This window comes from Hypanus sabinus, chromosome 12, assembly GCF_030144855.1.
Source record: "Hypanus sabinus isolate sHypSab1 chromosome 12, sHypSab1.hap1, whole genome shotgun sequence".
NCBI lineage: Eukaryota > Metazoa > Chordata > Chondrichthyes > Myliobatiformes > Dasyatidae > Hypanus > Hypanus sabinus.
Genome location: NC_082717.1, coordinates 30,812,979 through 30,840,052, shown reverse-complemented (window position 1 = coordinate 30,840,052; position 27,074 = coordinate 30,812,979). Strand labels below are relative to the sequence as shown.

At 39.7% G+C, this 27,074-nt stretch overlaps 1 protein-coding gene across 4 annotated transcripts in view; it reads left to right on the top strand.

Annotated features, from left to right (window-relative positions):
- Positions 1-27,074, top strand: part of LOC132402741 (tetratricopeptide repeat protein 7A-like) — a 245,947-nt gene that overhangs the window by 30,317 nt on the left and 188,556 nt on the right. For 3 of the 4 annotated variants that reach the window (XR_009515057.1, XM_059985708.1, XM_059985709.1), the window contains 5 exons: positions 2,178-2,308; positions 4,067-4,185; positions 13,866-13,944; positions 15,751-15,917; positions 21,872-21,935. Coding sequence is in view for 3 of the 4 variants with exons in the window: in XM_059985708.1 (XP_059841691.1) it covers positions 2,178-2,308; positions 4,067-4,185; positions 13,866-13,944; positions 15,751-15,917; positions 21,872-21,935 (560 nt within the window). In the remaining variant the exon portion in view is untranslated. The remainder of the gene's footprint in view (positions 1-2,177; positions 2,309-4,066; positions 4,186-13,865; positions 13,945-15,750; positions 15,918-21,871; positions 21,936-27,074) is intronic. The other variant, XM_059985710.1, reaches the window with a different exon arrangement.

Sequence of the window (27,074 nt, the reverse complement as noted above, 5' to 3'; positions counted from 1 at the left end):
CAGGCAGCATCTATGGAGAAGAGTACAGTCGATGTTACAGGCCGAGACCCTTTGGCAGTGCATGGCCTGCTGAGTTCCTCCAGCATTTTGTGTGTCAATGCCTTTTATGCTTGCTATGATCATCAAAACCTTCACGAACTCCTACAGCCTCTGATGACCCTCTGATTTCAGAGGCTGGTGAGAGAGCATCTTTCAGGAGGTTGAACCAATGGAAAGCATCCAGCTTAAATAGGGTACCTGGCTGAGTACTGAAGACCTGTGCTGATCAACTGCCTGGAGTGTTCACTGACATCTTTATCCTCTCGATTCAGAAGTCTGAAGTACTCACCTGCTTCAAGCAGGCTTAGTTAAACCAGTGCCTAAGAAGAGAGTGGTGACCTACCTCAATGACTATCATCCACTAATACATCTTATGACTGTGTGGCTAAGCACAGCTCCAATGCCACGTTTAAGTTTGCTGATGACACCACTGTCGTCTGAATCAATGGTGGTGATGAATCAGCGTATAGGAGGGAGATTGAAATTCTGGCTGAGTGATGACACAACAACCTCCGATTCAATGCCAGTGAGACCGAGGAGAAGATTGTTGACTTCAGGAGGAGGAAACCAGAGGTCTCTGAGCCAGTCCTCATTGGGGGGAATCTGTGGTGGAGAGGGTCAGCAACTTCTCTGATATTATTTCAGAGGATCTGTCCTGGATCCAGCATGTAATTGCCATTATGAAGAAAGCATGTTAATGCCTCTGCTTCCTGAGGAGTTTGCAAAGATTTGGCATGACTTCTAAAACTTTGACAAACCTCAGTAGATGTGTGGAGAAGAGTATATTGACTGGTTGATTCATGACCTGGTATGGAAGCACCAACGCTCTTGAACGGAAAAGTTTACAAAAAGTGGATACGGCCCAGTCCAACATGGGTAATGCCTTCCCCACCTTTAGGCCCATATACACAGAGTGCTGTTGCAGGAAAACAACATCTGTTATCTAGGACCTACCACATACTGCTGCTGTCAGGAAGAAGGTACAGGAGCCTCAGAACCTGCATCACCAGGTTTGGGAACAGTTATTAGCCTTCAACTGTCAGGCTCTTGAACATCCCAACACTGAACTGTTCGTACTGAACTAGACTCTCTTTCAAGGACACTTCATTCCTTTTTTTTCTTTTTTTGTATTTGTAGTTTATTTTTTTTCTGCATATTGATTGTTGTCTGCCCTATTAGCTGCAGACTTTGATTCTATTGAACTTCTTGTATTTACCGTTTAGGATGGTGCTGGGGAAGCCCACTAACTTCCTATTGGCGGCAGACAAAAGAAAGACGGTATTAAATACTTTATTATAATGATCACTGCCAACAATGGAGAGATGAGTGGAGGGGGAGGCACAAGCAAGGCAGAGTCGAGGCAACCCGAGAGCGAGGCTAGACCTGATGTTTGGATGATTTAAGCGCTGGGCGAGGTTGAAGAGGTCTGGGTGTTGGGACCAGAGGCGAGGGACGGGCTGTTTCTGCTGGCTGTTCTGTGATGTTTACTCAGCTGTGCGCTGAACTGAATCATTGCTCCAGCTACAGTAATGCCTGGCTTCGTGCCTGTGGTCTCGTGACATTTACTCACCTCTGCACTAAACTGAGGCTGTGGCCTGCTGCGGCTGTAGAGATGCCTGGCTTTATGTCATTTGTAAAACTTCAGTTCTGAAAGCTGTTTGCTTGTTTTTGTTAGCATGATTTGTTTCTTTTGTCTTTCTGCATGTTGGATGTTTGTCTTTTTTTAATGGATTTTCTTTGTTTTGTGGCTGCCTGTAAGAAGATGGACCTCATGGTTGAATAATGTATACATTCAAAAGAAATGTACTTAGGACTTTGATTGCCTGCAAGAAAATGAGTTTCAGGGTTGTATACGGTGACCTATATAGTATGTACTTTGATAGTAAATTTAATTAGAACTTTGAACTTCGGGTAGTCACGTATCCATCAGATTATTCCCAAGATATGTTTGATTCTATAAAGTACAACCACTAGGTAGTCTAAATTTTATCAAATATTTTTATCTAAATCTTTTCACTATGTAAATATCTTTTCAATAAAATAACTCTGCTTCTAGCTTATGTTTTGTCATTCACATGTCAGAAAGAGACAGAATCTTTAGTCAGAGAAATCTATTAATAGTATTTTTAATTTCTCAGGCTTTTCTCTTGAGCGTCAGACTTCATCTGTTACCTCAAGAGTTCGTTTGTCTGAACGAGAAGAGGAAACAATGTCCTGTTTTGAGAAAGCTGGTGATATTGCTCTGATTTATTTACAAGAAGGGGAGCGGGTAAGGAAGACTGTTTAATTTTCTTTTGGTTCCGGGTGAGTGAGGGTAGTGAAGAAAACCAAGAGGCTGTGTAACTGGGGAGTGCAGAGGGCTTGATGACTTTCATCTGTTTGGTGTCATGACAGCAAAATGAAAGTGCTGTTCTTTGACTTCGGGAAGGGGCAGGTGATGGTACACGTCCTCCTAGTCTACATCAGTGGTGTTGAGTTTGAGAACTTCACAGATGGCCTGTCTTTGTCAAAAACATAGATGCCAGGGCCGAGAAAGCTCACTACTTCCTCAGGAGGCTAAAGAAATTTGGCATTACCCTTAGACCTTTACCGTTTTTTTTTATCGACTGAAAGCATCGAATTTGAATCCGTACCTCCTCCATACCAGACAGTGATGCTGCCCCTCAGAATGCTCTCCGTGGTATATCTGTAGATGTTTTTGAGTGTCTTATGTGATAAACCAAAACTCTTCAAACTCCTTCTGAGAATTTGAAATATAGCTGCTGTCTTGTCTTCTTTATAGCTGCATCAATATGTTGACTCCAGGTTAGGTTCTCAGAGATATTGACACCCAGGAGCTTGAAATTGCTCACTCTCTCCACTTCTAATCCCTCTATGAGGATTGGTTTGTTTTCCCTTGTCTTACCCTTCTTGAATAACAGAATCAGCTCTTTGATCTTACTGGTGTTGTTACTACAACACCACTCAACCAGCTGATATATCTCGCACCTTTATGCCCTCTCACCACCATCTGAGATTCTGCCAATTATGGTTGTATCATCAGCAAATTTATAGATGGCATTTGAGCTATGCCTACCACACAGGCATAGGTGTAGAAAGAGCAGAGTAGTGGGCTAAGCACACATCCCACTGATGATTGTCAGTGAGGTGGAGATGATATTTCCAAACTGCACAGATGGTGGTCTTCAGGTTAGGAAGTAGAGGCTCCAGTTGCAGAGGGAGCTACAGAGGCTCAGGTTCTGTAGCGCATCGATCAGGACTACAGGAATGATGATGTTAAATGCTGAGCTATAACCACAGAGAAGTAGTCTCTATCTTTTTGTCTGCCCTGGAAATGATTTAATTTTAAATTCATAACACAGTCTGCATGCCTTACTTTTAGAAGTTGCTCAAGGATATGAACTTTTTATTCTCTCTGTACCCATTTTCCCCTCCCCTCCTTCTCGTAATTGTAATCACTGCTTTCTGCATCTCAGTAGCTCTAGTTCGGGTGCCTATGTAGAAGCATGCCTTGCCAGAGAGAACTGAAAACCATCCAGGTATATCGAAGAAGTTGAAAGCAAGTAATCCCATCAAACCCTGCCACCAGTGACATTTAGAGCTCTTCTATTTGTCGACATGGTTGCAGACAGTAGTCAGACACAAGATTAGTTTGTATGTCTGTAGGAAAGGATTAGCAAATGTTACTTTGGCTTTCTTGCAGAATGAAACAGGACAAGCCAGTTGATGTTTTTTTTGGAACATCTAGAAGGACTTCAGCATGGTGCCCAACAAGCAATTTTTAAATGAAGTTAGACATATTTCATATTCATATGGTGTTGTGAAAGAACCTAGAATAGCAAAGGCGAGTAAGAATAATATGTTTGGACTTTATGCCAGTGTGTTTCAAGCCTAGACCTTAATTCCTCCAATCCTGCTGAAACAAAATTGCATTACATAACTGCAGAATCATATCTCTTGGAAAATATACATCTGTGTTTCCAGTTCTCTTTATATTAACCCTTTTTTCCCCTATTTTTACTTGAAGGCTATGATGAATACTCAGTCTAGATCGATCAAGGGGATTGTCCCGGTCCAAGAGATGGAGCTTACTTACTTTCTTGAAGCTGCATTGCAAAGTGCTTATGTGTCCTATTTCAAAAAAAGGTAAATATCCTCGAAGTCTGTGTGTGGCCTTCCACCTGCTTTTAACAATCGCCCTTTATTATTTGCTTGTGATGTAGTTCATTCCAGAGGAATCAGTTGTACAACTTCTTTATGCACTTTTAAGTGATAGGTAAACAGAAGGAAATATGAAAATGTAAGTCATTGACTCATAATTTCCTGTCAAAGTATCAACATTGTTTATGGCAATTGTGGTACAGCGATTTAATTTGAGGGCAGATACAAGGTTAAGCATGGAAAATGATATGCTGGGTGTTAAGTACTGCCTATCCAACCCTGAAAACTAACTACTGTAACTAATTCTTGCATGGTTTAGTTGGTGCATATCTTAAAAAAACCCTGTCTTTATTTCTCTCTCATTCCGGTCTTTCTTTACCTACAAATCTTCTTAATCTGACATCAGATTTATTTTCAAATTATTTATTTGCGTTGCTTCGCTGTGACGGTTTGAGATGATGCATTATTTTTGCAGTTCACTGTCTTCCTGATATACACTCAGTGGCCACTTTATTAGGTCCAGGAGTGAAACACAGGGTGGTCTGCTACTTTGATACATCCACTTCAAGTTTCAACATGCTGAGTGTTCAGAAATGCTCTTCTGCGAACTACTATTGTAACACATGGTTATTTGAGTTACTCTCACCTTCCTGTCAGCTTGAATCAGCCTGACCATTCTAACAAGGCGTTTTTGCCCACAGAACTTCATTTTGTTTTTTGTTCCTCTGTGATGTTTAGAGACTGTTGTGCATGAAAATCCCAGGAGATATGCAGTTTTTGAAATGCTCAAACCACCCTGACTGGCACCAACAATCATTCACAGTCAAGATCACTTAGATCACCGCGTCCAAGATAACCTGAAGTGGGAGGGTGAGCAGCCAGAGGTCGTGGTACATGTAGGTACCAAAGACATAGGTAGGAAAAGGGAAGAGGTCCTGAAAGGATAATATAGGGAGTTAGGAAGGCAGTTGAGAAGAAGGACCGCAAAGGTTGTAATCTCGGGATTATTGCCTGTGCCATGTGACAGTGAGTGTAGGAATGGAATGAGGTGGAGGATAAATGTGTGGCTGAGGGATTGGAGCAGGGGGCAGGGATTCAAGTTTCTGGATCATTGGGACGTCTTTTGGGGCAGGTGTGACCTGTACAAAGAGGATGGGTTACACGTGAATCCTAGGGGGACCAATATCCCGGCAGGAAGGTTTAATAGAGCTGTTAGTGAGGGTTTAAACTAATTTGGCAGGGGAATGGGAACCGGAATGATGGAGTGGAGGAGAGGGAAAACAGAAATAGATCTAAGATAGTGAGCAGTAAAAATGTCAGGAAGGACAGGCAGGTGATGGAGCAAATTTGCAGCCATTGGGATGAGTTGCAGTGCAATCAATGCAAAAAGTACCAAATACTGGACTTAAGGTGTTACACTTAAATGCACACAGCATAAGGAATAAGGTGGATAATCTTCTTGTACAGTTTCAGATTGGCAGGTATGATATTGTGGCCATCACTGAGACGTGGCTAAAGGATACATGTCTCTAGGAGCTGAACGTCCAAGGATACACGGTGTATCAGAAGGATAGGAAGGTATATAGAGGGGGGTTGGCGTGGCTTTAATGGTAAGAAATTATATTAAATCATTAGAAAGAGTTGACAGAGGATCAGAAGGTACAGAATCTTTATGGGTTGAACTAAGAAATCGCAGGGGTAAAAGGACCCTGATGGCAGTTATCTACAGGCCTCCAAACAGCTGCAGTGATGTGGACTACAAATTACAACAGGAAATAGAGAAGGCTTGCCAGAAGGGCAGTGTTATGATAATTGTAGGGGATTTTAACATGCGAGTGGATTGGGAAAATCAGGTCGGCACTGGATCTTAAGAGAGAGAATTTGTAGAATGTCTACGAGATGGCTTTTTAGAACAGGTTGTTGAGCTCACTAGGGGATCGGCTGTACTGGATTGGGTACTGTGTAATGAACCAGAGGTGATTAGAGAGATGCAAGTGAAGGAACCCTTAGGAGACAGTGATCATAACATGATGGAGTTCACTGTGAAATTTGAGAAACAGAAGCCGAAATCCGATGTGTCGGTATTTCAGTGGAGAAAGGGAAATTATAGTGGCATGAGAGAGGAACTGGCCAAGGTTGACTGGAAAGGAACACTAGCGGAAGGACAGCAGAGCAGCAGTGGCTGGAGTTTATGCGAGAAGTGAGGAAGGTGCAAGACAGATATATTCCTAAGAAGAATAAATTTTCGAATGGAAAAAGGATGCAACCGTGGCTGATAGAGAAGTCAAAGTAAAAGCAAAGCAGAGGACATACAAGGAAGCAAAAATTAGTGGGAAGACAGAAGATTGGGAAGTTTTTAAAAACTTACAAAAGGAAACTAAGAAGGTCATTAAGAGGGAAAAGATGAACTATGAAAGGAAGCTAGCAAATAATATCAAAGAGGATACTAAACGCTTTTTCAAGTATAGAAAGAGTAAAAGACGTGAGAGTAGATATAGGACTGATAGAAAATGATGCTGGAGAAATTGTAATAGGAGATAAGGAGATGGCGGAGGAACTGAACGAGTATTTTGCGTCAGTCTTCACTGAGGAAGACATCGATATACCAGACATTCAAGGATGTCAGGGAAGAGAAATATGAACAGTCATAATTACAACAGAGAAAGTACTCAGGAAGCTGAATAGTCTAAGGGTGGATAAATCTCCTGGACCAGATGGAATGCACTCTTGTGTTCTGAAGGAAGTAGCAGTGGAGATTGCAGAGGCATTAGCAATGATCTTTCAAAAGTCCGATAGATTTTGGCCTGGTTCTGGAGGACTGGAAGATTGCAAATATGCATCTGCTATTTAAGAAGGGGGCAAGGAAGCAAAAAAGGAAATTATAGACCTGTTAGCTTGACATCAGTGGTTGGGAAGTTGTTGGAGTCGATTGTCAAGGATGAGGTTATGGAGTACCTGCAGGCATATGACAAGATAGGCAGAACTCAGCATGGTTTACTTAAAGGAAAATCCTGCCTGACAAACCTAGTGCAATTTTTTGAGGAAATTACAAGTAGGCTAGACAAGGGAGATGCAGTGGATGTTGTGTATTTGGATTTTCAGAAGGCCTTTGACAAGGTGCCGCACATGAGGCTGCTAAACAAGATAAGAGCCCATGGAATTACGGGAAAGTTACATACGTGGATAGAGCATTGGCTGATTGGCAGGAAACAGAGAGTGGGAATAAAGGGATCCCATTCTGGTTGGCTGCTGGTTACCAGTGGTGTTCCGCAGGGGTCCGTGTTGGGGCCGCTTCTTTTTACGTTGTATATCAACGATTTGGACTATGGAATAGATGGCTTTGTGGCTAAGTTTGCTGATGATACAAAGATAGGTGGAGTGGCCGGTAGTGCTGAGGAAACAGAGAGTCTGCGGAGAGACTTGGATAGATTGGGGGAATGGGCAAAGAAGTGGCAAATGAATTACAATGTCGGAAAGTGTACGGTCATGCACTTTGGTAGAAGTAATAAACGGGCAGACTATTATTTAAATAGTGAGAGAATTCAAAGTTCTGAGATGCAACGGGACTTGGGAGTCCTCGTGCAGGAAACCCTTAAGGTTAACCTCCAGGTTGAGTCGGTGGTGAAGAAGGCAAATGCAATGTTGGCATTCATTTCTAGAGGAATAGAGTATAGGAGCAGGGATGTGATGTTGAGGCTCTATAAGGCACTGGTAAGACCTCACTTGGAATACTATGTGCAGTTTTGGGCTCCTTATTTAAGAAAGGATGTGCTGACATTGGAGAGGGTTCAGAGAAGATTCACTAGAATGATTCCGGGAATGAGCGAGTTAACGTATGAGGAACATTTGACTGCTCTTGGAGTTTAGAAGAATGAGAGGAGACCTCATAGAAACATTTTGAATGTTGAAAGGCATGGACAGAGTGGATGTGGCAAAGTTGTTTCCCATGGTGGGAAAGTCTAGTACGAGAGGACATGACTTGAGGATTGCAGGGCGCTCATTCAGAGCAGAGATGTGAAAAAAAAATTTTAAGCCAGAGGTTGGTGAATCTATGGAATTTGTTGCCATGGGCGGCAGTAGAGGCCAAGTCATTGGGTGTATTTAGGGCAGAGATTGATAGGTATCTGAGTAGTCAGGGCATTAAAGGTTATGGTGAGAAGGCGGGGGAATGGGACTAAAGGGGAGATTGGATCAGCTCATTATGAAATGGCGGAGCAGACTTGATGGGCCGAATGGCTGACTTCTGCTCCTTTGTCTTATGGACTTATGATCGCATTTCTTCCCCATTTTGAACTATGGTCTGAACAACAAGTGAACCTCTTGACCTTGTCTGCACTTCTTTATGCATTAAGTTACTGCCACATAATTGCTGATTTGATATTTGCATTAACAAGCAGGTGTACAGAAGATCAAAGGTTCAGAATATGTAATGCAGAATACAACTCTGAGGTGTGTCCTCTCCAGATAGCCATAGAATACAGAAAACTATATAAGTATTTGAAAGAAAGACATCAATCCCCTCCCCCCACGAAAAGAAAAAAAACTGGCAAACCCCAACCCCTCCCCTACACACAAACTAACACATCACCCAAACTCCCAGCTCCCCCCAATCCGCAACAAGAAAGAATATGAAAGAAACCTAGAACTGAAAGTAACCAATGTGAACTCCAGTCCAATCTATAAATCTCAGAACTTTGATAATATCTCTGAGAGCATCGGGGCCCAGCAGCCCCTCCTACAGCAGCAACTCAAGCCAGAGGCCCCTCCGAGGGAAGCAACTCAAACTAGTAGCCACTTCGAGGGAAGCGACATGAACCAGTGACTCCTCTGAGGAATGCTCGCTCTTCTCTGCTTTTGCCTTGATGTTTCAATCTTCCTCAACGCTTTAATCAGCGAGAATGTAGTTGATCATGGCCTCTCATCTCGTCTTTGTGGTAGTTCACGATTGTATTTCTCTGCTGTTGATTTCACAGGGCCAGCAGAATGCTAGCTCACTCGAACAAACTACAGGCTGTAAGCCACAGGCTCCAATAGTTTCAAAAACAAAATTAAGATAAAAATAAGTAGAAGATGTAGATATGCTTCAACTGATTGACTATCTGGAAGATGTCGCCTGAGGAATGTTTCCTGGTGCCATCTTGTAGATAGGTCATAGAACCGAACCTAATAAAGTGGTGACTGAGTGTGCAGTTTACTAGGTGACAGTTATTGGTATGTTGACGTACAGAGAAGCCTGATCAGTCTAGATAGGCTATTCCAGGAAATTATGGCCCAGAATGATTTCATTCAATAATCCTTTCACCTATTTCTCCTTTTCTGCAATGGCATATTCTGTCTCATGTTTTCAATATATAGTGTTTTTGATTTTTATATACTGCAGAAATTTATTTTGGGAACCTGTTTAATTTCTTTTATATAAATGTATTTGGCATTGGTTTATTATTGTCACAATCACCAAGATGCTGAAAAGCTTGTCTTGCACACTGTACAGATCAGATCATTACACTGTGCATCGAGGTAGAACAAGGTAAATAATAATAATGCAGAGCAAAGTGTAATGGCTACAAAGAAAGTGCAGTGCAGGTCAATAGTAAGCTGCAAGATCATAACAAGGTAGATCGTGAGGTCAGGGGTCCAATTTCTCACACTAGGGAACTGTTTAATAGTCTTAAAACAGCGGGGTTGAAACTTTCCTCAAGCCTGGTGATACATGCTTTCAACCTTTTGTATCTTTTTCCTGATGAAAGAAGGGAGTAGAGAGAATAGGCTGTGAATAACCATTCTGTCAATCATATTCAAGTTTGGAAGGCAAATCCATCACAGTCATTGTGAAGTGAAGCCAGGAGTGGAGTAGGGTGAAAGAATTGCAGTGGTAAATACTTTATTGTTTATAAATAAAGTCATTGAGGAATCAAAAATATTATGAGTACTTGGAGGATTAGTACTGTAATTGAATGTGGCTGGTCACTTTTCCTTTCCAATCTTCTAATGCGTTCCAGAGCTTTGAATGGGTGCCTACCAGAGGAATTGCTTGCAACTCCATGGAATCTGATGAGAGAGCTTAAAGTAGTAATGTCCAATGACACTTATTCAAAGGGAGTGCAGGAAATGGAAGACCTAGGGCAGGGGTCAGCAACCTTTACCACTGAAAGAGCCACTTGGACCCGTTTCCCACAGAAAAGAAAACACTGGGAGCCGCAAAACCCGTTTGACATTTAAAATGAAATAACACTGCATACAACGTTTTTTTTGCCTTTATGCTATGTATAAACAAACTATAATGTGTTGCATTTATGAAATTGATGAACTCCTGCAGAGAAAACGAAATTACATTTCTGCATGCAACAAAAACATTTTGAACTCCGAAAAAAAGACGTTGGGTTGAAAGTTACTTTTAAGTAAAATATTCAATGTCTATTTGAGTCCTTCTTGTATTTATGAAAAACGCCGAACTTAAATTTTCCGCCAGCAGCAAACCAAAAATAACGTCAGCCAGCTGTCATCCTGAAAAATGAAAGGACTATTTCACTGAACAATGAAAAAATATGAATATAAGTAAAATAATAGGCAATTAAAATATTTATCATACTTGGTTAATGGGATTTCTGCTCCTGGACCTCAGCGCACAGCGTCTGCACATCAGGGCTGTATGATGTCACCTTCATCTTTACACAGGATCGCAAGCTGTCATCTGTGAGGTTTTCAATATCACTCCATTTGTGTTTCTGAGCAAGAACGGCCTTCTGACGGGCAACATCTTCAAGGTCTGCTGTCAAGCGTCTAAACTTGGACACCCATATGTCTTTGTCGGCTATGTCGGCCAGTTCCATCTCAAGATCAGGTTGACTCACACCTGCCAATGCAGTCGTATTCAGTAGGGAAGGATCGATGCTTAAGGGAGTGACCGGGAAGGATAATGTGTTTTTTTCCTCTCTGAACTCACAGAAGCGTTTCCCAAACGATGTTTGCATTGCGATGATTGCAGAATGTAAATACTCCGAAATTATCATGTCGTGACCTTGTTTGAACTCTCTCAAATTGGGGAAGTGAGACAAAGTGCCTTTCTGTAAATCTCTGGCAAGCACTGTCAACTTGCGCTCGAATGCCAAAACATCCTCCAACATGTGCAGGGCTGTACGTCCTTTCCCCTGAAGAGCTGTGTTCAGTGTGTTCAGGTGCGCTGTCATGTCTACCATGAAGTGTAGCTTTTCCAGCCACTCTGGCTGTTCCAGCTCAGGAAAGGTGAGCCCTTTGCTGCCCAGGAAAGTTTTCACTTCTTCCAGACACGCGACAAAGCGTTTCAGCACCTTCCGTCTGGACAGCCAGCGATAAAAACACGTTGTAGCGGTGTCAGTAAACTGCAGTCAAAGATAGCTTTATTCGAACTAAACAGCCTTGCTTTTCAGCTTCCCTCAACCCAGCCCCCATGGACGCAGATGCTGCAAAAGACGCGTACTCACAAACCCCCGTAGGCTATCTCCCTTAGCCGGAATGCTGGCTAATTGTGAGCCGTTTTATGATGTGGCAGGAAATGTGTCGCTACACTTAGGTTGTACAAGATCACCATAATTACATTTCAAAAGCTAACAAACTAACATAAAATACATTTTAATTAAATACTGACCAATTATTTCCCAAAGCCACAGGGAGCCGCAGCACAGAGGTGAAAGAGCCACAAATGGCTCGGGAGCCGCAGGTTGCCGACCCCCGACCTAGGGGATTAAGTACAGAAATTCTTGAAATTGGTAGGATAAGTTGAGAGCCTCTTTTCCTTTATGATCGGAGGTAAATAATACTAAAGTAAGTAATTATGAAATTATGCAATAAAAGAATACTAAAATAAAGCAATTATGTTAATCATGTGTTGGGCCTCAGCAGGAATATTATGTCCAGATCTGGGGACCCCACTGTAGGAAGGATGATGCTAGAGCTGCATTCATGTCACATCAGACATCCATAATGTGAGCAACACTTGCAGTAAAACCTTTGAAGTGGTCAATTTATTGGTAAATTCGGGCAATATTTAATTGTGATTATATATAAAAGATGGGCCGTATTGTGCAGATAATTCTGTTTGCATGGACTGGCTGGCTGGCATGTATGTGCCTATCAGTATTGTGTAGCTCAGACTTGGTTGCTGATCGAACTGAGGCAAGGATTTGGATAGACATTGTACATGGCCCCTTAGCTAAGTGTTGTACAATGGGTTTGCCCATTATGGTCCTTTGTATTTTAATTAACTTACAGAAGTTAAATGTTTCTAAACCCTTTTTTAATTTTATTTAATTTTGACTGCATCTAATGAAAAATGCTGACATTCAAAAGTTTGGAAACATTGAGGAATTCTAGCTTCTGCTGCTTAAGGCCAAGTCACCACTTACAGACCATTTTGTTTCATGGGATGGCTATGGCATTGCAATCACTGGATGATCACAGGGAGTATCCATGTTTAGTCATCTCTTACCCATGCTGAAAGTAAGCTGCCGGTCATCAATGCTGGTGGATTTGTTGTGATTGGTTGGTGTGGAGGGTGATGATATCCGGCAATGCAAAAGTTCGGGAACTTCCTTCATAGACTTAATAGTCATTTCCTGTTCCTCAAAACACTTGTGTATTTGCACAGGTGCTTACAAAGTCAATTAGGGAACTTGATTTTATTTTGAATGGGTTAGCATTTGTAGTGAAATAGGAGTTTTTTATGTGAATGTTTTCAGTGGTAAATCTCTAAGCAAATTTGAGATGACAGCTATACACAGAAATGCCAGATTCCCAACATGTTTTAATTTTTAGCAATTATTGAAAGGTCTGGAAGTGAGAAAAGGCAGCATAATATAATACTTCATAGTGCCCAAAAGTCCTAAAGTTTTTCAGACCAGGTTCACTATTTTGGCAGTGTAAATGCTGAAGTAATTTAAGGATCAGTGCTGGGACCAGCACATGTATACCATTACAAAGAAGGCATGGCTGTTCCTCCGCTTTTAGATGTTTGTATAGATTTGGCACGTCACCTAAAACTGTGATAAACTTCTGTAGATGCACAGTGAAGACTATCCTGACTGGTTGTGTCTTGACCTGATATGGAAACACCAATGCTCATGAATGGTAGAGCCTACAGAAAGTGGTGCATATAGCCCAGTCCATCACAGGCAATGCCTTCCCCGCCACTGAGCATGTTTACAAGAAGTGCTGCCACAGACACGAAAGCAGCATCCATCCATAAGGACCCCACCATCCAGCCACCCTCTCCTCGCTACTATCATTGGGCAGGAAGTACAGGAGCCTTATGTCCCACACCGCCAGGTTCAGGAACAGTTATTATCCTTCAACCATCAGGCACCTTGGCGATGTGGATAACTTCATTCACCACATCACAGAACTGATTCCACAACCAGCGGACTCACTTTCAAAGAGCCTACTACTTATGTTCTCAGTATTATTTTATTTTTATTTGCATGATTTGTCTTCTTTTGCATGTTGGTTGGTTGTTAGTCTTTGTTTATGTATAGTCTTTCATAAATAATACTGCATTTATTTATTTACCTGTAAAAGTAAGGAAATCAATGTCAAGTACATATCAATATGGTAATATAGCTGTACTTTGATATTAAATTTCCTTCGACTAACACAATGTTGGTGCTTCAATTGTGCATTTATTTTTTTCTTAGGAATATGGTCAAGGGAGTGAAACGAATTCGGGAAATGTTAAGAGCAATGGAGACAAGAGCCACACAGAATTTTAGAGTGGTATGGTTACAAGATTTTTATTATATGTTAAAAATTTGTCAATTTCAAAGCATTAAATCATATTGATTGAGTATATATTGTAATATAAAACACAAGGATCAAGTCTGCAATTGCACACTGACATAACTGCCACCTTGACACTTCACAGTGTTAGTCAATGCAAATCATCTCCTGATCTTCACATCATGATCCATTCATCAGGATTAGACCAATTAATTTATGTTGTACAAAATCCTGCTGTGAACTTGTTATGCGCTATGCAATCTGTGGCCTGGTGTCATGATATCTAATGTCTGGCTGCCTGTGACGGTGAGCAATAATTTTTCAATAACATTTCTAGAATCATTGCATGTTAATCAGGCAGTTGCACTTGGTGAGTATCGGAGCAGCACATCTTCTTCATAAATTTCTGTGGCATCTCACATGGCTTTGTAGTTACTTTACACATCCTTGTGCTTTCAGAGAGGATTAGTTGCAGGGGATTCAGAAAAGTCATTCATTTTTAAAAGGATGACATGTTGGTGCTTCAGATGCAAGCTTATGCAGCTTCATCTTGATTCGATGCCAGTGAAGTACTAGTTGAGCAGACCTAATCTTACGTTTGTAAGAGATATTCATATTGTTAGTTTAGCATGAAATGTCTTCAGATTCCTGTACCCTGAATATCTCTAGTCAGAATTTGCATTTTACTTTTACTGTAGCTTTTTAAAGGACCCAGAATAAGAATTAAAGTTAACTGTAAAGTAAATGTAAAAGATATTTTGAAGAAAATGCATCATGAGTGCATGGTGTTAATAAGATATTCCTTAAATATTTTTGGTATTAATGATTTAATTTCTGATACTAATGTCATTTTTTAAATTATCAGTCCAGCCGTGTTAGTAATTGTCTATTGCCTTCAGAGAGAAATTAGTTTTCAATTCTAAAAATCCTATCAATTCTAGTTCATATCAAGAAGATTAATTAGAAGGAAAGAGATGTGAATATTTTGCAGTATTTTTCAGGGTAATGGGACATTCCAAAGCACTCTGCAGCCACTAAACTCGAGGAATAAGACAGGCCTACACGTCTTGTTTGGGTGAGATGTGCAGGATTTTCAGTATGTGCACTTTGCAGAAGTCATCATGGGAAATGACAGCTGTACCTTTCCACCTTCCAGCAGCCAAGAAATCTAATTTAAAGTACCCTGACTCTCTTCATGACACACCACACTGAGAACTTGGCACAGCTAAAGGGTTAACTTTGGGAGAAAATGTGCCAACTTGCAGCAATTAGTCCTTCTCACAGGAAAACTCTTAAACTCTGTCGATTAAGAGTAAGATTCTGGCCATTGCGTGTATTTGGAGGGATACCCCACATGAACAGAATTTCATAGCACCCATTCTGTACTGTAATCTTAATCTCTAGTCATTTGACCTCACCATACCATTTTGCCTAGCAGGCAGCATCTTCTATTAAATGGGTTTTGGGGATACAATGTATGCCATTTATTCCTCTGAACTAACTTCTGTAGAATTGTTACAGGACAAGCAAAATAGTTCAGTGAATTTTTATAGGTCTGTGATTTGAAGCTAGCATTACTTTTGTGGATTGAATTTTGATGATCTCAGGAACAGAAAACAAAAGAATACTTGATTACCTGTAAAAAGCTTAAATGTTAATCTTTAGTCCAATTAAATAGAAGTTCATTCTCTAGAGCAATTGCAAATGATGCACTAATTTTATTTTGAGTGTTTCTTAATGATTTAGGTTATAGAGTGCTGTGCTTAGTTTTTAAATACATAGGTTTATTATCCTCTCTCACAGACAATAGCCAAACAACTGGCTGAGGTGCTTCTACATAGTCTGTGTGAGGACTGCTATTGGAATCTATTTTCAGACCCACCTTCTGAGCTCATTACTGAGGAAAGTGGATCTTTTTCAAGTGTTGGCTTCATAAAAACCACTGGTCCTCAGCTCTACCAAGGAGACAAGTATGTGATGAAAATTTTATTTGTTTGTATAAAGCAAAACGTATGAACAAAGTGCTTGTGATGTTTAAGGAATTTTTTAATTACATCAAACTGATTAATTAATTAACTGATTAATTAAGAGTGAGGAGGTCCTGAAAGGTGAATTTAGGGAGCTAGGTACCAAGTTAAAGGACAGGACCTCCAGGATAGCAATCTCAGGATTGCTTCCAGTGCCACGTGCAGGTGGGTTTAGAAGTTGTAAGATAGTGCAGATCAACACGTGGCTGAAGACATGGTGCAAGAGGGAGGGCTTCAGATTTATACATAATTGGGCAGTTTTCCAGGGAAGGTGGGACCTGTTCCAGTGGGACGGTTTACATCTGAACTGGAGGGGGACGTATTCTTGCAGGTAGGTTTGCTAGAGAGGCTCCAGTGGATTTAAACTAGTTATGAGGGGAGAAGGGGACCAGAGTGTAGGAACAGATGTATGGGAGAAGGAAGAAAAAGAAAACAGTAAAGTTCTTTGTACTGTTAGAGATAGACAGAGAGGAAGAGGTGGAGAATTTCTTTAATGCATTTATTTTAATGCTAGGAGCATTGTAAGAAAGGTGGATGAGCTTAGAGCATGGATTGATACCTGGAAATATGATGTTGTAGCAATTAGGGAAACATGGTTGCAGGAAGGCTGTGATTGGCAACTAAATATTCCTGGATTTCGTTGTTTCAGGTGCGATAGAATCGGAGGGCAAGAGGAGGAGTTGTTGCGTTGCTTATCAGAGAAAATATTACAGTGGTGCTCTGGCAGGATAGATTAGAGGGCTTGTTTAGGGAGACTATTTGGGTGGAATTGAGGAATGGGAAAGGTGTAGTAACACTTATAGGAGTGTATTATAGACCACCTAATGGGGAGCGAGAATTGGAGGAGCAAATTTGCAAGGAGATAGCAGATATTTGTAGTAAGCACAGGGTTGTGATGTGGGAGATTTTAATTTTCCACACATAGACTGGGAAGCCCATACTGTAAAAAGGATGGATGGTTTGGAGTTTGTAAAATGTGTGCAGGATATTTTTTTGCAGCAATACATAGAGGTACCAACTAGAGAAGGAGCAGTGTTGGATCTTCTGTTAGGGAATGAAGTAGGTCAGGTGACAGAGGTATGTGTTGGGGAGCACTTTGGGTCCAGTGATCACAATGCCATTAGTTTCAATATAATTATGGAGAAGGACAGGACTGGACCTAGGGTTGAGATTTTTGATGGGAGTAAAGCTAACGTTGAGGTGATGCGAAAGGGTTTAGAAGGAGTGGATTGGGACAGTTTGTTTTATGGGAAGGATGTAATAGAGAAATGGCAGTCATTTAAAGGTGAAATTTTGAGAGTACAGAATCTTTGTTCCTGTTAGGTTGAAAGGAAAAGTTAAAAGTTTGAGAGAGCCATGGTTTTCAAGGGATATTGGAAACTTGGTTAGGAAAAAGAGAGATATCTACAATAAATATAGGCAGCATGGAATAAATGAGGTACTCGAGGATTATAAAGAATGTAAGAAGAGTCTTAAGATAGAAATAAGAAAAGCTAAAAGAAGATAAGAGGTTGCTTTGGCAAGTAAGGTGAAAATAAATCTGAAGGGTTTCTACAGTTATATTAATAGCAAAAGGATAGTGAGGGATAAAATTGGTCCCTTAGAGAATCAGAATGGACAGCTATGTGTGGAGCAGAAAGAGATGGAGGAGATTTTGAACAATTTCTTTTCTTCAGTATTCACTAAGGAGAAGGATACTGAATTGTGAAAGGTAAGGGAAACAAGTAGGGAAGTTATGGAAACTATGACGATTAAAGAGGAGGAAGTACTGGCGCTTTTAAGGAATATAAAAGTGGATATATCTCTGGGTCCTGACAGGATATTCCCTAGGACCTTGAAGGAGGTTAGTGTCAAAATAGCAGGGGCTCTGACAGAAATATTTCAAATGTCATTAGAAACGGGGATGGTGCCGGAGGATTGGTGTATTGCTCATGTGGTTCCATTGTTTAAAAAGGGTTCTATGAGTAAATTTAGCAATTATAGGCCTGTCATTTTGATGTCAGTGGTGGGTAAATTAATGGAAAGTATTCTTAGAGATGGTAGATATAATTATCTGGATAGACAGGGTCTGATTAGGAACAGTCAACATGGATTTGTGCGTGGAAGGTCATGTTTGACAAATCTTACTGAATTTTTTGAAGAGGTTACGAGGAAAGTTGACGAGGGTAAAGCAGTGGATGTTGTCTGTATGGACTTCAGTAAGGCCTTTGACAAGGTTCTGCATGGAAGGTGAGTTAGGAAGGTTCAATTGTTAGGTATTAATATTGAAGTAGTAAAATGGATTCAACAGTGGCTGGATGGGAGGTGCCAGAGAGTAGTGGTGGATAACTGTTTGTTAGGTTGGAGGCCGGTGACTAGTGGTGTGCCTCAGGGATCTGTACTGTGTCCAATGCTGTTTGTCTTATACATTAATGATCTGAATGATGGGGTGGTAAATTGGATTAGTAAATATGCAGATGATACTAAGGTAGGTGGCGTTGTGGATAATGAAGTAGGTTTTCAAAGTTTGCAGAGAGATTTAGGCCAGTTAGAAGAGTGGGCTGAACGATGGCAGATGAAGTTTAATGCTGATAAGTGTGAGGTGCTACATTTCGGTAGGGATAATCAAAATAGGACATACATGGTAAATGGTAGGGCATTGAAGAATGCAGCAGAACAGTGTGATCTAGGAATACTGGTGCATAGTTCCCTGAAGGTGGAATCTCATGTGGATAGGGTGGTAAAAAAACTTTTGGTATGTTGGCCTTTGTAAATCAGAGCATTGAGTATAGGAGTTGGGATGTAATGTTAAAATTGTACAAGGCATTGGTCAGGCTGAATTTGGAGTATTGTGTACAGTTCTGGTCACCGAATTACTGGAAAGATGTCAACAAAATAGAGAGAGTACAGAGAAAATTTACTAGAATGCTACCTGGGTTTCAGCACCTAAGTTACAGGGAAAGGTTGAACAAGTTAGGTCTCTATTCTTTAGAGCGTAGAAGGTTGAGGGGGGACTTGATAGAGGTATTTAAAATTATGAGGGGGATAGATAGAGTTGATGTGGATAGGCCTTTTCCATTGAGAGTAGGGGAGATTCAAACAAGAGGACATGAGTTGAGAGATAAGGGGCAAAAGTTTAGGGCTTACATGAGGGGGAACTTCTTTACTCAGAGAGTGGTAGCTGTATGGAACAAGCATCCAGTAGAAGTGGTAGAGGCAGGTTCAGTATTGTCATTTAAGGTAAAATTGGATAGGTATATGGACAGGAAAGGAATGGAGGGTTATGGGCTGAGTGCAGGTAGGTGGGACTAGGTGAGATTAAGAGTTCGGCACGGACTAGAAGGGCCAAGATGGCCTGTTTCCATGCTGTAATTGTTATATGGTTATCTGAATTAATTTTCCTATGTGTTCTCATAAACTATACGCCATATATATTTAATAAAACTGCAGTGCTATAACAAAATCAAAATATATTCATTCCTGTTAGTATGTTCTGAAGTATACTGCAAGAAATTAACATTAATGCTTTCAATGCTTTGCTGTTGCCATAATTTATTCCACATCTCGCTATAGTTTAGTTAATTTCATGCTCGTAGGGAGAGGATAATTCTATGGTAATGAGTGATATGGTATTGAACACTGTCATAGAAGATATGATTTTGGATTTATTCTATTTTTTGTAGTGTAATACATAGTTGATGTAAAAAAATTATATTGTACTAATCTAATTCGGATATTTATTGTATTTGTCATACTATCAAGACATAGTCTTGACCAATTTGTTTCATCAATTTTAATATTCAAATCAGTTTCCCATTTTTATCTTGACTTATGGATTCCTGGTTTAATTGTCTGTTTTTGAATCAAATTATACGTACAAGACGTAAATTTTTTAATTTTTCCTTTTTGAATTAAAGTTTCTATTTCATTAGGTTTTGGCATTAACATTGTATGACCCAGTTTATCTCTTAAATAGCTCCTTAATTGAAAATAACAGAAAAGAGTGTTATTTGATATAATAATTGACATATTTAATAGATTAAATCCAAATTTATCTGATCAATGTTTTCGATGTAATCAAGATATTGATACTTTTTTTACATTCTACTTGGTCCTGTGCCAAAATTCAACCTTTTTGGATAAATTTAAGAGTTTTATTGGAACAAATTATCGAAATACAACTTCCACATAACCCAATATTATTTTTATTAGGTGATATTGAAGAGATAAAACCAAAACTCAAATTGAACAAATATCAGAAAGAATTTATAAAAATTGCTTTGGCAGTAGCCAAAAAGACTATTGCAGTTACTTGGAAATCAGATTCATACTTAACTATGGACCATTGGAATAATGAAATTTTTAGCTGCATTCCACTTGAAAAAAATTACTTATAATTTAAGAAATAAATATGACATATTTCTGAAAATTTGGCGCCCTTATTTACAACAGATAGGATTAAGTACGTAGGTGCTCTGAAGATAAAGTTATTAGTCATTTGGGGAAAAATAAATATATATATTAAAGTTACTTTGAATTCCATGGAGCATGTGAGGATCTTCCGATATCCAGGTAGTCTTTCTTTTCTTTTTCTTCCTTCCTTCCTTCCTTCCTTCCTCCCTTCCTTCCTTCCTTCCTTCCGTCCCTTCCCTTCCCCCTTCTTTCTAGATAGGGATGTTAAGGGGGGGGAGGGTTAAGATATATATAAAATTACTTCACTATTCTATTTCATGTAATTATCTTAAAAAAATCAAATAAAAATTTATATTAAAAAATATATGATTTTGAACAAATAATAGTACTTTCATCATGTTTAAGAAACAGTACAAAGAAGCAATAAACCAAACCTCTTGGTCTCTCCTGGCCAAACTGTTTCCAAACGTGATATAACTAATTCCATCTATCCATCAGCTCCATCTGTTATCTTCTGTAAACACAGTAAATGCTACGGGCTGATCAATTCAGACAGTGATGGTGATTGTGAGTAGAGCTGAACAGCCAAAGTGCATGGAAATTGTTGAAACTTCCCTTCAAAGCAATTTCTCACTTTTATTTTACTCTAAACAGTGAAAGCAAGAATGCAAAGAACAAAACATAACAAAAATAGAGGAACAAACATAAAGATTTTGTACCTTAAAAAAAATCAGCATAAAATTGCTGATCTGTGTATTGGTTACTTCATCTATACTCCGAGAGTGTTTGAACAATCCTTTCACCAAAGCGAGCCTCAAAGCAGCTAAATGTATTTTCATGCAACACACACAAAATGCTGGTGGAACGCAGCAGGTCAGGCAGCATCTATAGGGAGGAGCGCTGTCGACGTTTCGGGCCAAGACCCTTCGTCAGGACTAAATGTATTTTCATGCACCTTTCTGTCTATGCATTGTGTATTAACAAATGAAATACGTTAAGTACTTACTCTATTAAAATAAGAAATTTTGAGAATAGTTACCAGTCTAAGCCAGTGTTGTATTTTGTTTTGAAAGAATAAGATAAGTCAATCCTCTTCTTACCTGATGTACAAAGTTTGAGGAATTTTTGCTGGTTATATAAAAGGAGCAGGCTTTTTTTGGTGCAACATCAAAGCAAGGACATTGAGATCGTACAGGGGTAAAGTAACCTTTGCCTTCTTGTAGGTGAGATTGTAAAGCAGCAATCAAAACTGGAGTCATAATCTGTACAGTGTAGTAATGCAATACATAGTTCATTTATGAACTCAACTTACGAGTGCTTGTTTCGATTAATCATCACCAATTGTGGTAAATAAATAGGAGACCAAATGTGAAGGTGCATCAGTGCATTATCATTGAAAGGCACTGAATAATGTTTATATATCTTATCACTGATGAATAATACATAATATCTGTAGACACTATGCAGAGTGAATTTGACCTAATTCAATGCAGTCTTTTTCTCAGCCTTTTCTGCCCACGGGATATTGTTGAAGAAGCACTCCTTCTCCTCCTAATCAGCGAGTCGATGGTAAGCAATGTCGATAATGAGAATAGAAATTCCAGTCTTCTCTTTTGAATCATGAATTTTTATGAATTTGGTCTTGAGCTCATCAACAAAACCGTGAAGAGAAGTTCAGCTACATTAATGTCAAGTGTCTCTTGGAAAAAAATGCCTACATCTACAAGTCTGTTTCTCTTGAAATAAAACATGCATAAATTCTTTACAAAGTCTCTGGTACTTTCTGACAATTTAGTTTCATTGTTATTTTCATTGTACTCCACACAGTCACTTGCTTCTTTGCGCTTGTGTGGTGATTGGGATGAGGCAAATTATTTGATCTTTTGTTGCCTGTTAATATCTGAAGGTTTGCTGCCAATCAAAAGACCTGCATATTAAGAAGAGACCAAAGTTATATTCTGGAGAGAGGTGGATTATATTCCAAATTTCTTTTTGCAGGCAGTTTGTTTTCAAGATTTTCCATTAAGAATGCAGTTGGATTTCTGTCTATTTTTGTTGATGAGTCCATGATATTAACTGTGGAGAAGCAATTTGCAAAAAAAATCGGAACTGCTGGGACATGTTGTAATCAGTTTATTTTGATATCTAAAATATGCAAAATTTTGACTTTGGTGAAATATGGCATACTATAAATATTACTGGATATGACATAATTCGGGTAAGGAATCATTAAGAGAACTTGCACAGAGGCTGCACATTTGCTAGACAAGTGAAAGATAATTAATGAAAACCAAATTGAATTTTTGGCTTTATATTCAAAACAGTATAATCATCAACTCATAAATAACACCGGATATTAGACAGATGCTCAGATTTTTAATTGGTGTATAAAAAGCAACGGTGATAGAGTTTGTAGGCTTGGTGGCTGCCGTCAGTAGCCTTGATGAATAATATCATTGTATTCTGATAGTGGAGGGAATGAGTGTTTAGATTTGTTCTTGGGGTGCCAACCAAATGGGCTGCTTTGTTTTAGATCGTGGTGAGCACTTTGAGAGTTATTAGAGCTGGATGGATATGGATAAATGAAGATTATTTTATCATGCTTCTGATTTGCACTTGTAGATGGAAAAATTTGGAAATGCTGGGAGGACACTGAGTCTCTGATCTGCTCTTGTCAGCATGTTATTACTTGTAACTGGTCCAGTTGAATTTATGGTCAGTTTTAATGCCAGGATTTTGATGTCGAGGGACTTGGTGGTAGTAATGCCATTGAATTTCAAGGGCGGGTAGTTAGATTTACTCTTGGAGCAGGCTATTGTACGGAACTTTAGTGGCACGCACTTGTAGCTCAAGCTGCAGAAAAACACGATGATTCAAAACCTGCAAGAGTGAAATTAAACAGGAAGTTAGGAAAGCAGTTAATATTTAAAACATAAACCTGGCAATTAATATTAAAGAAAATCAGAAGTTGTTTTATAAGTACATATATAGCAGGATTATATACAGGAAAGAATTTGGCCAGTAGGGATATAAAGAAGGCTTGAAGGCAGAGGATGGACTAAGGTTCCTGATCAATATTTTGTGGCTAATCTTTGTGAATCTTGAACATAGGGTACATAATAAAGTTTGCAGATGAAATACATATCCTGTCTCATTGCGTTTTAGTCATGAAGGAATGGTGGCTTCTGTAGCGTGCTGAAAGCTCAGCATCCCATGGCTTGTAATTCACCTAACTTACCAATGTCTTTCCATCAGCTAGAAGAAGCAAGCCAGGAGCATGATGGAATGCTCTCCACTTGGAATGAGTGTAGCTCCAGCAATTCAATTATTTTAAAACTATCCAGGTCAAAACAGTAAAGTTATAACACCAACATTACCTGTGATCTTCTCATAGAATGTGGAATAATACAACACAGGAACTGGCCTGGTCTGTGACATTGTGCAGAACTAATTAACCTAATGGCATCTGATCTTTCCTGTGCGCATGTGGACCATATCCCTCCATCCCCTTCATGTACTTATCTAAGCCTCTTAAATCTCTCTATTTGTCTCCACCACTGCCCCGGCACATATTCCAGTCATACACCATCTGTGTAATAAAAAAAAAGACTAGCCTCCCATATCTTCTTTGAACTCGCTCCTTTCAGCCATAAACATATGTCCTCTGGTATTAGACATTTCAATCCTGGAGAAAAGATACTGGTTGTCTACCCTTATTTGTCCAACCTCTCCTTATAGCCTGTGCCCTCTAATCCAGGCAACATCCTGTAGCCCCTGTTCCCTCTAAGCTGTGTGCGTTTGTGCATGCACACATGTTTTTCAACCAGCGCACAAAGGAAGTTAATGTGCTCACAAAAAGTTAGTTACCTAAAATAATGTAGTAATTAATAATTATACTCATTGAAAATAACCTTTAGGCTAAATGTTTCTGTAAACTAGTTAGTTGGTTTTTCCAAATACCACAATGCACATCACTAATTTACGTCACCTCACCTTTCCTGTTCCGGTTTGTGCAGCTGCATCATGGCAGCAACCAGCTTTGGCGGACAGTGTTCATATCGTAAAGTTTACAAAGATCTGTTTCAAATCCTGTAGATAGCTTACTAAGTTTTTATTGAAAGAAATATTGATTCACTATGTTGAATTTAAAAGAAGCGAAGGGTGTGAAGCGCAAATTTAAAGTTTTGCTAAGCCAACAAAGTGAAGAAAACGTCACAGTATATACAAGTTCGCTATTGACTTTTATAAATAGTCTTTGTGTTCATTTAGAAGAAAAGTTTCCTGAAGATGAGGTACAGGAATGGTCAGCTTTTGATTTCTCCACAATCGCAGATTATGACTTCACATTTGGCAGTGAACAAGTTAATGACTTATGTCTAAAACATCGTGATTTTCTAGCTGAAAAATACTGTAATGGTTAAGACAGTTTAATGATTTCAAATTTTCCGTGCAAGAAAAAATTAAATCTAAACTGATTTCAAACTTTGCTCAAATGGTGGCATTTGTACTTCAAAATGAACAGTTTTGCGACCTTGTACAGTTGATGGACATTGGGAACCTTTCTTCCATCAAGTGTGGACTGTGAGTGAGGTTTTAGCCTAATGAATCAACTCAAAAACAAGCTGAGAAACTGTTTAGGTCAATGTCATTTGGATATGTTAATGAGAATCAAAAGCTATCAATTGGATGGAAGTTACAAAAAATGGGTAAATGCCAAAGACTGGAGAGAGAAAAAGTATGTGCGCACATACTTTTGTCACAGGAAAAAAATTTGCACAACATAAGATTTTTGCACCCACTGACCTTGTTACAGCATTCGTAACAGGGTGGATGAATTGGCTGTGCAGATAGTTATTAATGAATATGATATAGTTGGGATCACAGAGACATAGCTCCAGGGTGACCAAGGATGGGAGCTCAACATCCAAAGATATTCAATATTCAGGAGGGATAGACAGGAAAGAAAAGGAGATGGGGTAGCATTGCTGGTTAGAGAGGAGATTAACGCAATAGAAAGGAAGGACATTAGCCTGGAGGATGTGGAATCGATATGGGTAGAGCTGCATAACACTAAGGGGCAGAAAACGCTGGTGGGAGTTGTGTACAGGCCACCTAACAGTAATAGTGAGGTTGGGGATGGCATTAAACAGGAAATTAGAAATACGTGCAATAAAGGAACAGTAGTTATAATGGGTGACTTCAATCTAGATATAGATTGGGTGAACCAAACTGGTAAGGGTGCTGAGGAAGAGGATTTCTTGGAATGTATGCGGGATGGTTTTCTGAACCAACATGTCGAGGAACCAACTAGAGAGCAGGCCATTCTAGATTGGGTATTGAGCAATGGGGAAGGATAAGTTAGCAATCTTGTCGTGTGAGGCCCCTTGGGTAAGAGTGACCATAATATGGTGGAATTCTTCATTAAGATGGAGAGTGACATAGTTAATTCAGAAACAGAGGTTCTGAACTTAAAGAAGGGTAACTTTGAAGGTATGAGAGGTGAATTAGCTAAGATAGACTGGCAAATGATTCTTAAAGGGTTGACGGTGGATATGCAATGGCAAGCATTTAAAGATCGCATGGATGAACTACAACAACTGTTCATCCCAGTTTGGCAAAAGAATAAACCAGGGAAGGTAGTGCACCCGTGGCTGACAAGGGAAATTAGGGATAGTATCAAGTCCAAAGAAGAAACATATAAATTAGCAAAAAAAAAGTGGCACACCTGAGGACTGGGAGAAATTCAGAGACCAGCAGAGGAGGACAGACGGCTTAATTAGGAAAGGGAAAAAAGATTATGAGAGAAAGCTGGCAGGGAACATAAAAACTGACTGTAAAAACTTTTATAGATATGTGAAAAGAAAAAGATTGGTCAAGACAAATGTAGGTCCCTTACAGTCAGAAACAGGTGAATTGATCATAGGGAACAAAGACATGGCAGACCAATTGAATAACTACTTTGGTTCTGTCTTCACTGAAGGAAGACATAAATAATCTTCCGGAAATAGTAAGGGACCGAGGGTCTAGTAAGATGGAGGAACTGAGGGAAATGCATGTTAGTAGGGAAGTGGTGTTAGGTAAGTTGAAGGGATTAAAGGCAGATAAATCCCTAGGGCCAGATGGTCTGCATCCCAGAGTGCTTAAGGAAGTAGCCCAAGAAATAGTGGATGCATTAGTGATAATTTTTCAAAACTCCTTAGATCCTGGATTAGTTCCTGAGGATTGGAGGGTGGCTAATATAACCCCACTTTTTAAAAATGGAGGGAGAGAGAAACCAGGGAATTATAGACCGGTTAGTCTGACATTGGTGGTGGGGAAAATGCTAGAGTTGGTTATCAAAGATGTGATAACAGCACATTTGGAAAGAGGTGAAATCATCGGACAAAGTCAGCATGGGTTTGTGAAAGGAAAATCATGTCTGACGAATCTTATAGAATTTTTTGAAGATGTAACTAGTAGAGTGGATGGGGAGAGCCAGTGAATGTATATTTAGATTTTCAAAAGGCTTTTGACAAGCTCCCACACAGGAGATTAGTGTGCAAACTTAAAGCACATGGTATTGGGGGTATGGTATTGATGTGGATAGAGAATTGGTTGGCAGACAGGAAGCAAAGAGTGGGAGTAAACAGGACCTTTCCAGAATGGCAGGCAGTGACTAGTGGGGTAACGCAAGGCTCAGTGCTGGGACCCCAGTTGTTCACAATATAT